Genomic DNA, 13,101 nt, shown 5'->3' on the forward strand with positions numbered 1-13,101 from the left:
AACTCCTTCCAGCCACAGGTTCTTGCATAGTCATATGGGACCACCTCATTCAGCTTAAAGGGAAAACAGGCAAAAACGTACCGTATTTTTCGCTCGATAACACGCACCTGACCATAACACGCACATAGTTTTTAGAGGAGGAAAAATTCTGAATGAAACAGTGGATGTATCATTTTTGTGCTTCATGCTGTGGCCACAGACATGTGATTTGACGGTGAGTTTGGGGTGACCCAATGCAAAGATCCTGAGGATCCATGTGGATCCGTGCTTTGTAACCACGTTTTTGCACCATTGCAGCCCTGTTTTTGCATCAGATCATTGCTATGTGATCTGATGGTGAATTTGGGGTGACCCAATGCAAAGATCCTGAGGATCCATGTGGATCCGTGCTTTGTAACCACGTTTTAAGTGGGGAGGGAAGGAAAAACATAGAAGGGACAAGGAGCACTGAGAGGGGTGTGCGGAGAAGCAGCTGGCTAAGAATGCAGGAGAGGGGTTTTACCGGAGGGAGGAAAGGAAGGCAAAAGTTCCCCCACCCACCCAAGCCAGCCAGCTCTCTCTCTCCCCCCCCCCCACCTGCATGTTGCCTGCGAGTCCCTAGACGCAGCAGCAGCAGCACCGGAGCACGGAGAGGAATTAGAAGGAAGGACGCTCTGCTTTCCCTTCTGCTTGCCTGGAGGGGAGGGGTTTTCTCTGCTCTTTGTTCCATTTGAACAAACACAGTAAGAAACAGAAGAGGGTGGGCAGTAAGACCCTGAGGCAGAATGCAGGAAAGCAACAGCTTTCTCTCTCGGGAGGCTCGAACGCACGTGTGGCTGCCTGCAATCAGTTTACCACACCGAGAATGAAGATAAACTGGTAAAATAAGGGGGCTGGGTTAAAGCTAAAGGGAAAACCTCAAAGATCCCTCAAGAACAAGGCAGGGGTTCAGGGCTCCCAAAGCCGAGCTGCAGCCTTAGAAGGGAAAAATGGGGCTTTCGGAGGTGGTTTTTACTGCCCCGCTGCTTCCAATTTTTTAAAAGGCAAATTGCAGGAGAAGATGCAGCAGTCAGTCACTCTCTCACTCCCTCCAAGCACCCACGCTAGCGAACAAACACACAGGCAACCACACACTCACAAAGCACACACACTAGCAAACACACAGTCACAGCAAGCCCTTCCCTGGCTTCTGCTGACTGCAACAAAGACGAACCTCGAAGAAAATGTGTGATGCACTCGGGCCAGTCGGCTCCAGGGACCACACATTCGCTCAATAACACGCATAGACATTTCCCCTTACTTTTTAGGAGAAAAAATCTGCGTGTTGTAGAGGGGAAAATACGGTAGCCCATTTAAGACCCTGGATGCTGGTTCCTGACCATGGTGAGGCAGTGGTAACTTTATATAGGGCTCTAAAGGTTTGGGAGGTGAAGATAGTAACAAATACCTGTTAAAAGATTTACGTGCTTCCCCAAACTTTATTGGACTCAGATTCTTAATCTTCTTTTTTCATGCACTGTGCAGTTTTACTTATAATACACAGTTTTATTCCATTTTATTTAGTTGTTACAAAGTCTCATTTAATGTTACTGTATTTTTACACAAATCTTTAAGGTCCTTCTTCAGGTTTCCCGGCCTAAAAATATTAGGTGGGTGGCCAATAAGAATAGGGTCCTTTCAGTGGTGGTTCCCTCTCCAGTGAGAGTCACTTGGAGCTTATGTTAAGGTATTTTCGGCAGCAAATGGTCTTATGCTTACCTTCTTGAAACATTTAGACCTTGAAACAAATTATAGTTAGCTTGGTTTTATATGCTGTTTTGCAAATTATTTTTAGGCTGCTTGCACAAGTTTTTTTATCTGGATATTGTGCTTAACAGGAAACACAAGAAGCTCTTTATATGGAGTCAGACTATTGGTCCATCTTGTTCAGTGTTTCTCATCTACACTGACTGGCAGTGGCTTGCCAAGGTTTCAGGCAGGGAACATTCCCAGCTGTACTAAGATGCTGGGGATTGAATCTGGGACCTTCTGCATGCCAAGCATGTGCCAAACGTTGTTGAATTATTTCTTTACATTTTCTGTGAACCATCCAGAAGACATTGTTAATGGGCAGACAATATGCGCCACAATAAATAAAAAATAAATGCACTATTCTTAGGTGGAACATGGCCAACTAAGGCTTAAATGTTGTTCAGAAATTCAAATATATTTAGATGGGATACAATTTCATGACATTGGAAGGACAATACATTAAAGATAAGGAATTAACAAAGTCCGTAAGCTATCCAGAAGAACAACAAAAAAGAGTATCTCAACAGGAAGTATTTAAAAATCTTGCAATTTTATTTGCATATAAAGGCCGCTAGATATATAATATCGCAATAAATTTAAAGAAACAACTGTTTTCCTAAATTCCATTAAGATAACATAAACAGAATAAAGCTCAATAGCATTTACAGTGGTAGAACAGAAATAACTATTTGCAACAATATTTTGTGCTAGCAAGATTGCATTTACACACAGTGCAAAATAAGGGAAAAAGAAATGGAAAGACAATTCAAGAATATTTTAAATATAAAGGACAACAAAGCCTTATTTTAGTTAGGCTTGATTGTATTCATTTGATTCTATACATGCCTGAAACTGCACAAAGATTTTAAACTCAAGCTCTTGAAGGCCTCGAGCGCTTGGAGAGAGAAAAATGTGTCACATCCTTCATAATTTAGATGTGCTGTACAGCATAAATTTGCAGATGCTACACTGGCAACATTAAATGCCTAGCTTAGTTATAATGCACAAAAAATATATATAAAAATCCATATTTAAAAGGAGTCCGCATTTACATGTTTTTACTGCATGGAACACCTGCTCATTGCAGTTTTCATCCCCGTATTTTTAAAGCTAAAATAATTTAAGAAACTCACCCAAACAGTGACAATTTAGATAATCACATACAAGATGCTGCTATCTTATTGTTCATTAAAGCAGGCAGAGACAAACTAATCCTAGAAGGCTATTTTCCTCTCACTGATTGATAGGCAAGAGTTTACAGTATGCATATATATCAGTGGACAAATAGACTATCATGTGATCTGTTGTGAGCACAGGAGCTCGGATGGGCTGAGAGTTTCCCAATGGATTCTCCATACTTTTCAATGGAGGAACCTGAAAAGTGTAGATCAGCAACCCGTTGAAATGAATGGGAACTCAGTCTCCTGTGCAACAGCTCCTTGACGACGATCTAGCACAGCATTAGGCACACTTAAGCCCATTTATCTCAACAGGCACAAGCACATCTTACTCTGTGTTGGATTGTGGTCTATAATTGCAAAGGAGCATTCACAAAACCCGGGTCACAAAACATAGTGTGATAATAAAAACAAAAGAAGAGGAGAGGGTGGCATTTTATCATTAGAAATGTTTATTTTTTTTAAAAAAATCAAACAATAACAGTTGTGCAAATTTGGGTGTTTTGTTTTAAACACTGCCTTTTAAATTTTTATTTAATATTATTAAAATAAGGTGTCTCACTCATTAAAAGAAAGCTTGGCTGTCCTTTTGAGAACACTAACAATTTACAATGGCAAGTTAATTAAGAAAACATAAAACTTCATTTTACAAATTCACAATGATGTATCAATTTCAAATGGATGCTGCATTTTGCTGCACAACTTCTATCTCTTTTTTTTCCTTTTGTACCAACAATTTACAAAAAAAGCCCCACATCATTTGTAAAGAAACATGTTAAGAGAATGGATGTTTAATTAGAAAAATGGCAGTTTATAGACTTTCCCCCACTCCAGTGGTGCTTCATGATCCTTGCGGGGTTGGAAGGTCAAATATAATTGGTGGGTTGGTTGGTTGAAAGCTGACTGTACATGTTGAGGCATTTATGTACGTTGTGTAACCGTCTGTCATAATGCCGTAACCTGTAGGGAAAATGTGTCACACTTACTGTAATGTAAACAAACAATGCTGACCTAGTACAGTGCCTGAGGCTGGAGAAAAGAAAAAGCTTCTTGTAAGCAGGCCTTTTGAATTGAGTTCAGCTAAGCCTTTCAAACTGTTCTGAGCACTCCAAAGCCAGCACATCATTTCCATTTTTAAAAATGCAATAGGCTTTTGCTTTAATAAGAACCACCTGTTTTTGTTTTTGTTTCTTCCAAATGGAGCAAAGAAAAAAAGGGGGAAAGCCTGTTTTACAACAGAACTGAACACAAAAGAGGGTGTTGGTTTATTTTCCATAGCTCCTTGGATCTTTTGTAACCTGAAATTTTTCAAGCGTAATAATGTGAAAAGTGTATTTTCCACTGAGCCCTGTCCCCCTGTTCCTTTCAGACACTCTTTACCGTGAATTCAATTTTGTTGAATGGACCTTATTCTCAAGTAACTGTGCATAAGATTAGATTCTTCCTATTCTGTGACAATAATCCTGCTAAACAATAAATTATCCTAAATCTATCTATTATTATTGCTGGTCTTAGGCATTTCTTCTACCTCCAATTCAGCAGTAACACATCCCACTAGGGAGAGTGAAAGTGTACTTTAAAAAATAAAAACAGGAGGATGTCTTACAGCAGGGGATCTGCAACCCGTGGCCCACGGGAGTCGTTTAAACGGTCCCCGAGCCGCCCACGAACTGAGTCGCCCACTCAGCAAGTCCCTGCGTGCTGTGCTAAATCGGCACAGAGCAGGGACTAGCTTCCATTGCGCCAGAAATCACGTCTGCACAGACGCTGGAAATCGAGTCTGCGCAGACATGATCCAGCACACGGAGTGAACTGGGCCAAGCAAGGTAAACCTTGCTGACCCCTGTCTTAACGGAAAGCCCCATGTTGAGATCATGCACCAGGTTATGAGTCGTAAAAACTTTGTACAGTGGTACCTCTACTTACGGATGTGATCCGTTCCGGGGTGCTCTTCGTAGCCCGAAAAGTCCGTAAGTAGAGCACCGCTTCTGCGCATGACGCAATAGAGTGCTCCTGCACATGTGCAAAGCGTGCAGAACGCTTCTGCGCGTGTGGCAAAACCTGGAAGTATATACTTCTGGGTTTGCCGCATTCACAACCCAAAATCCGCAACATGAACCTAATGCAACTAGAGGTATGACTGTAATTGTAGTCATCACCAAATCTGCACGAAGGAAAGACCAGGGACCCATCATTCTCTGAAGAGCTGAGTCATGCATGGGCTGTGGGACGGGGTGTGCATTCAATGCACACTCCATCTCCTCAAAACGTATGCATGCATGGACCATCAGAGTTCATGTTCACAATAGATCTTGGAGTGAAACCATACATATAAGCCATTATGCCAGAAACTGAGTAGTTTGGATGGAATGCAATGAGTACTACGCTGGCTTAATGCTGTGTTGTGCTAGCATCAGGAACGCATGCAAATTCGCACTGTGCAATAGGCTGAGTGAGGATGGAACAACTGCCTCCACTGGTACAGCTTTATATGGCACTGGAAAGAGAAGGGAAGCCTGCTGGAATGGAACTGGGGGGCAAATATCTGCACTACACATGAGAACAACCATTTCACAATTGTTGTGTGGCCTCTTTTTGGTGTTTTCTTTCACCTGGGCCTGGCTGCTGGGCCCAAGTTAAGGGGGCAGAAGAGTCACATGTGCATTATCTGCTTCTAGCAAGGAACGTGTGTGCAGGAACCTCCTTCTGAATATATTGTGGGTGAGGGCAGAGTGGAATGAGACATTTAAAAATTAAAATACTAAAAAATATTAGGCTCAGTCTTATTCCCTTTATTGCAATGAGTCACTTCTTGATGGAGCAACTCATATTAATTGAATTTGTATAATCTAAGTGCTCTTGAACACTCATTAAATTTGCTTAATACTTACAGCATGTATTACCAACCAAGTTGCAGACTTAAAATGGTACAATCCTATGTCTCACAGTGGTATTTCATGAGGCTCACACGAAGAGGGCTTTGCCCAATACCACTGGAAGTTTGATTACTTTCAATTTGCAGTGCAACTAAAAAAGCTGCAGGCACTTTGCATGTTGCAGTTAAGACTTTTTTTTGCCTTCTGGTATTCACATAGCATTCCTAGATGTACAGGAGCACTGCATGGATACTGCTGTGGTTAAGGCTCTGCTAATGGTTTTTTTCACTAAAAAATTATTATTTACAGGACTATATAGTCCAGACATAAAAACTAATCCAGGCATAAAAGCTAATTTGCTTCAAACTCATGTGGACTGGGGTTGGGGTTGGGCGTATAAGCGAAAATAAACAATATCAAGCAAGTGAGCCATCTTCTCTTCTACAAAGTTGAGAACTTTGTAAGCCTATAGTTAGAGAGAGCAGAGAATCCTAGGGAGTGAATTTAATACAAAGCATTTTAATGTGTAACTTTTAGCTCTATGGTCACAAAGCCTTGCTCTCTTTCCCGCAGCACTTTTAGTATTTATCTCACTAGGATGCAACAGCTACTTAGGTTTGTTAAATATTTAAAAACAATGTGTTTTAAGCAATCTCTCAGTACCTTGTGCTCGGTTAAGGAAGCTTTCTGAACTTAGAAATTTGCCTGATTTGAAATTAGCATGGGAGCTCAATGTTTTGAAAAGCTCATCTGAAATATCAACAAGCTATTTATTAAAAATCCTGTATGAAATTTAATCCAGAATATTCTTGTTAAAAACTCCTTTTTACTTGAGCTTTTATTTTTCCATCTGCTGTAGTATTTGGGTTATGCTGTTCACATCTTGAATGTTCTATAAGAAACATATGCAGAATGAAGCCACTTGCTGCATATAAAATAATTATAGATGGTCTCTTTTATTTGACTGGCTCTAAATTGTTTAAAGATGTCCTCCACATTGGCAGATCATACAGGATTCTTGGTGGGCAGACAAAAATGAAATAAAATGGATTTCACCCTTATCTGCTAAGCCTTAGGATGCATCAAAATGGTGTTTTGAGGGCCAGGGGCTGCAAAAATATGAAGACACTTTTATTTTGGGAGACAATTTACTCTCTACCAGGAAGATTATACTTTTAGCATTGTGTTTCATCTGCTGTATTTTATTTGAAAACATTGTTTTATAATCTGTGATTTCAAGTGTTGTAAGCCACCCTGAGTAAAGAATGCCTTGGCATCGGAAAGGCTGGATAGAAATGCAGAAATATTTAAAATATTTAAAAAAATATTTAAAATATTTAAATATTTAAAAATTACATAAAAATAAATGGAAGTCCAACAATCCCTTGTTCCTGTGACCTCCAAGTGGCTGAGCAAACAGAGATGGCACCAGGGACAGTGGAGCCACCACTCTGTGCTCTGAATCACCTTAGTGGTGACACTGGTACACACTCAGCTGTTCTAAAGTCAACTCCCCCTCTTCCAGTATTGCAGTAAGCAATGGTTCTGAAGTATCAGCGGTCAGGGTGTTAGGTTCAACCCAAAGTTGCCCCTTTAAAAAAGCATCCCAACAGGTTTGCTTTGGCAAAACTTGGTTGATACTGGAAAAGAATTTGTTCAGGTGCTGGCTGTATTTAAGCTGAAAAAGAAATAACCCACCAGGTAAACACACTTCACTGTTTTGGGATTAAACTTTTAAAACTTTTCAAAGACCCCTCCCTCCTTGTCACACTTAGTCCCATTTTAAGCAATACCCAGTCCAGCGCTGGCCCAAGGCATTTTGTGACCTGAAGCAGAGCCCAAGTGCACTCCTGCTAGGGCCAGCACTATAAGAAGGCTTGACACACCATTCTGTGCCAATTTCTGTCTTCATCTCCTTCCTGCCACCCAAAGGCTGCTCTGCTGTGTGGTGGGGGCCCTGACTCAATCCCTCCTTTGCAGGGCTCCTAGCACCAGCTATGCATGCTTAGCCAGAACTAAATCCACTAGGATTTACCCCCAGGTAAGCTTGTATAAGATCCCAGTGTAAATTAGCAAAGAAATATGAAAAGACTATTCATTCCCCTTTTGTGACTGCTGTTACTGATAGCAAACTTTATTCTGGACCGATATGTGGAGGCTAGATAAATGCATGTCCTTTTACTAGAGAGCACAGCACTTTTGGGGTCTCTTTGCATTCCATTTCAATCACTGCCCACCATTTTGCCCCAGGTTTACTACTTTTTCCTCTCAAAAATATCATTTGTTGATATGATTATAATGGTTTGTATGGCCATCTGGGAAAAAAAATCTCAAATATATAAAAGCCCTGACTGAGCACCAAACAATTTGCTTTATAATTGAGTCAATTTTATGTTTGTGGGTTGTCTGAAAATCTCCTTCTAATGTAGAATAGCACACCATTTAACTCTGGTATTATCTTAGTAAACATCCTCATATCTAGCATAATTCTTACCTTCATGGATTCCACCAAAGACATGGAGTTTGGGCCTTACTCGCCTTTGTACTGTGTTTAACAGTTCCACACAGCCAACTCTTTGAAGCTCCTTTGGAACCCAGTCTCGAAAACCTAAAAGCAAAATGTAATCAATGTTCTTAATTTTCTCTATTCAGGTAAGGTTTCATGCAGACTTTCAGGAAGCCATAACTCACTGAAGGTTTATTGCATTATCTGTAACCCTAACATCTCCATTAAAGCATACAATGGCTTTTAAGAAACTTTTCATTGTCACTTTGTCTCTTTTAGGTTCCAAGGGATTCTTTTTTCTTATTTGATGTCTGCCCCCTCCTTCCCAGTTAACATTTTTCTCCACATAATTTGATTTATTAAACTACAGGTATAGATTCTTCTACATAGCGTGAGGCTCTATGACATTTATTCCCGGCAGCGGTGCATCTTCCTGCTCTCTCCCCTGCTCTTTCCATAATGGTCTTTGCCAAAATGGTCAGGTGATGACTGCTTGTCAGACACTGCAATCCTGCGCACAGTTATACAGAAGTAAGCCCCACTAAGTTCAGTGGGACTTATTCACAGGTGAATTTGTAGAAGATTGCAGCTGTAGCTACTTTCTGCACGGGCTGGTCGGTATCAACTTTAGTACCTTATCTATGCCAACTATTCGAAATACAAACAGTGCAGCATAAATCTCACAGTAGCCCTATGAAAACGAACGTGATCCTGCTCTGTTCCACTCAAGAGTCAGCACATGAAAATGTAACTGTGTGCATAAAGCGTTCCCCAAAACTGAAGAGAGAAGGGTAGTTCCTCCTTGTGTAGAGTCCCATGTATATCTTTATTTTGAATATATGGATTGGAAAATGTGCCCTTCAGTGATAATACTTTGCAAATGGGATTTTCTGCTGAAGAGAACTGGGCAGTCCCAAGACAATAACCTTCCATGACTTCGAGAAGGATGAGGTCTGCCAATACCCATTTATTCCTGAGACCTGGCCATGAAGAAGGCAATGCAGGGCAACACGGAAAAGACTCTCAGCAAGTTAGTATTAATTGACTGCTTTAAAAGAAAAAGCCACTAAGTTCTACAGATAATGCAGAAAATCCATAAAGTCTGACATCAATTATTACAAAAGTCTGCGGTCTGAAATAATGCATTCATAAAGATCAGAAGAGTGGAAAGATCCGAGAGGAGCAAGAGCTATATCAAATATGAATGGAGGTTGCACATTCCTCCTTGGTGTTGCTTAATCAACTTGAAAGGTGTTACACCAGGGACAAATTTGGCTAATGCTATTTCAGCACCACAGGACATTCGTTCAGCTGGTTCATTTCTTATGAACATAGGAAGCTGCCTTAATATCAAGACAACTGGAAAGTATTTAGTGAGTCCAGTTGAAGGCATAGTTCTACACCACAGAACAGAAAGGTGACCAACTTCTCCCCCCTCTCCTTAATGCCCCTTAATGACTTGGCTAAACGGCTCACTGATGAAACTCTTAGCTCAAGATAGCTGTTTGTTGGCTTTTGTGTCACTTACCAAGAGGAGGTCCATGAGTCATTAATATATCAATACCTTCGGGAATAAGATTCCACTTGTCCAACAGTGATTGACCTCTGGGTAGGTTAAAGCCCCATCCATTAAACCATGGTGTCCTTTGAAGGAAAGAAGATACATTGTGTCAATGTGGAAGAGTAATGTTTTTTGTTTTTTAATTGTGCATAGAGCAGATTATTTGTAGATAGCGCTTCTTCATGATTACCTACAGGCAAAAGGGCTGAGAAACAGACCTGTATTTTAATATAACAATGTAAGTCCATCGTCACAGTGAACCCACACAACTGGCCACAGTCTCCAAGAGAGAAAAAATGGAATGTTAAAACATCTTTTTCTCACCTAGGTTTGAGACAGAAAAGCTATAATTTGCTACATTAATTATACAAATGATGATTGCAGGATTGATTCTTCGGAATAATTACTTTCTTGTAGGGCACCAGTGGCTGCCAAAGGTTATTTTTCAAAAACTGACGTTTCACTAAGCAAAAATAATGTTCTGAAATGCCTTCTCTTAAGGCAATAGAAGGTTTCACAGTTTAATTTACATTCAAGATTTGAGTTTTGCCATGGCGTAGCCATGACCTAACACTGGAACATGTGTGACAATCAATAAAACAAAACAGAATCCCCACATGCAACTATGGCTCAGAGAAACTCTAGTGCTAGAGGAGGCAACGTCATTGGTAAATTGTGTTAATCTCACAAACACTTCTGAGTGACAGGAGAGAGGATTTTAAGTCACTGCGAGAACCCACCGAGAATAACTAAAAGAAAAAACTTTCCCCATTGTCCACCCCATTTATAGTATGCTTGTTAACTTTCCCCTACAATTGGCAGTTGTGCCCCTTGTACTTCTGTCAGTTAGCAACTACCATGGTATCAACACTGAGATTCTTTTTAGTTCTCCAGTCTATTTTGCTCCACATATGCAAGTTCTAACTTGCTAAACAGCATACATAGCCTCACTATTCACCTAGTGATGACCACCCCACATGCTACCATAATTAGCTACAGTGGCTTCAAACAGTAGCACTCAACACTAAATCTAGACACTGAAGACTGTCATCTGGGTCACCAGTTACTAATCATAAGTTATTTACTCTTCTGCTAAACTCTCCTCTCTACCACTACCTTCTTAAGCACCTTGTCCAAAAAGGGAGTGTTTGCCACAGGATGTTCATTGAAGACAATCTTACTCGGCTATGAGTGATCACCAAAGTAGTAGTAGTAGTTTAACTGGCAGTTTTACAGTTGTTTAACAGGTCCTTCCCTACTGATCCTGTCAGATGTTAACATCAACAGAAGGGGCTCTATTGGTTCAACTACTCTCATAAACTGGGGGGTGGACAGCCGGGAAGAGGGCATTTCTGTGGCAGCCCCTAAGTTATGGCATTCCATGCCCACAGGGGTGTATCTGGCTTTTGGCAAGTTTTAATTGTTGTAAGCTGCCCTGGATCCCTAGAGCTAAGGGCAAGTACTTAATAATAATATAAAGGTAAAGGGACCCCTGACCATTAGGTCCAGTCGTGGCCGACTCTGGGGTTGCGACGCTCATCTCGCTTTACTGGCCGAGGGAGCCGGCGTACAGCTTCCGGGTCATGTGGCTAGCATGACTAAGCCGCTTCTGGCAAACCAGAGCAGCCCACGGAAATGCCGTTTACCTTCCCGCCGGAGCGGTACCTATTTATCTACTTGCACTTTGACGTGCTTTCGAACTGCTAGGTTGGCAGGAACTGGGACCGAGCAACAGGAGCTCACCCCGTCGCGGGGATTCGGACCGCTGACCTTCCAATCATCAAGTCCTAGGCTCTGTAGTTTAACCCACAGCGCCACCCGCGTCCCTAATAATAATATAGATGTTTGCTAAAAAGCAGTGTAAAACCAGCAGCAACAACATCACCAAGAATTAGCCCATCCTCAGGGACGAATTTCAGTTTTGAAACCCTATGCATATTCACCTATTTATATGGCTGTAGAAACCTGTTTTTATGTAATGTATATTCCTGTTTTTTAAAACAACAACAAAGCAAACCACAAATGTAGCATATACAGACCCCTGGGTGAAACAGTCTTTGTCCCTTAATACAATAAACGAATAGCTTGGGAACAAAATTTTCAAAAAATATTCTTTTCATAGCCTACATGTACCTCGAATCCATCTCAAAAGGAAACACTCTCAAGTAATAGCAGTAATGAAAGCCTTTTTTATTTCTGCCGGCACTCAAAGTAAAATGCACAAACACCCATGATTACTAGGGAGGAAGATCATTCCATTTGCAGTACAAAAATTATAGGACAGGGCATTAAATATGCATTCACAGAATTGTTCAATTACAGGACTGCCCTGTAAATATGGCCTGAGAGTATCTATTTCAGTTTTACATTTGGGTTGTAATAATAGAGAATGTCCTGAACTGAACGAACTGAAAAGAGAACAGGTGACCTTTTTGCAAAATAAAGAAGAGCCTTTCAATAAAACATAAGAGTGCACAAATATTTGCATGCATCTGTGCCCTTTCTCCATTTAATGAAGTGAGTGGAAAGGAGCATGTTCGTAACACAGGAAACTATTGCAAAGGCTGAACCTGTAAACACAAAACCATAGAAAGCAGAAAATGCATTAAACAGAAACCTTTATTTTATTTTATTTTATTTTATTTAAATAACATTTCTTTCTGTAGATACCCAGGAGCCACTTACAATGTTTAAGTTAAGCATCAGCAGCCCATGCTCTTGTTGCCATTTGGTTCTTTAAGAATTTATAAGAACACAGACGGGCACCTAATCAGCATTGTGGTATAGCAACCTATGAAGAGTAAAATAAAACTACTTTTTCATTATATTTAGGGTAACGGTCATTAGGGTATTCAGGACTCATAGCTTAGTAACATACCTCTTTTATTGCATGTATGAAGTCCTTTGTATCCACCGTTTTTAAAATTTGGACCAAAGGCTTTCCACCTCTAGCTTTTTATCCAGATGAGCCAACAGATAACTGGCTAAGATCATCTACCTCGTTCCACAAAACCAATGACAAACTTTTGCATTCATTCACCAATCACACTTGTTTCCCACCTGTCCTCCAGAGAGCTAAAAGCAGCACACATTGGGATTCATACTTTACTCACACAACAATCCTGTACAGTAGTCTGGCTAAGATTTGAGGCCAAACTACTTTTTATGTCTACACTGAGTACCATGATGGAAGAAAGATGTTATTGATCT

The 13,101-nt window shown here is 40.6% G+C and overlaps 1 protein-coding gene across 5 annotated transcripts in view; it reads right to left on the bottom strand.

Annotated features, from left to right (window-relative positions):
• Nucleotides 1–2,301: 2,301 nt before the first annotated feature.
• The window catches only part of MPPED2 (metallophosphoesterase domain containing 2), a 123,804-nt gene continuing 113,004 nt past the window's right edge, over nucleotides 2,302–13,101 (bottom strand). For all 5 annotated transcript variants that reach the window (XM_028729645.2, XM_028729606.2, XM_028729635.2 and 2 more), the window contains 3 exons: nucleotides 9,859–9,974; nucleotides 8,319–8,432; nucleotides 2,302–3,908 (listed from right to left, as the gene is read on the bottom strand). In XM_028729645.2, coding sequence (XP_028585478.1) covers nucleotides 3,790–3,908; nucleotides 8,319–8,432; nucleotides 9,859–9,974 — 349 coding nt within the window. In that variant the 3' untranslated portion in view covers nucleotides 2,302–3,789. The remainder of the gene's footprint in view (nucleotides 3,909–8,318; nucleotides 8,433–9,858; nucleotides 9,975–13,101) is intronic.

This window comes from Podarcis muralis, chromosome 1 (assembly GCF_964188315.1).
Source record: "Podarcis muralis chromosome 1, rPodMur119.hap1.1, whole genome shotgun sequence".
NCBI lineage: Eukaryota > Metazoa > Chordata > Lepidosauria > Squamata > Lacertidae > Podarcis > Podarcis muralis.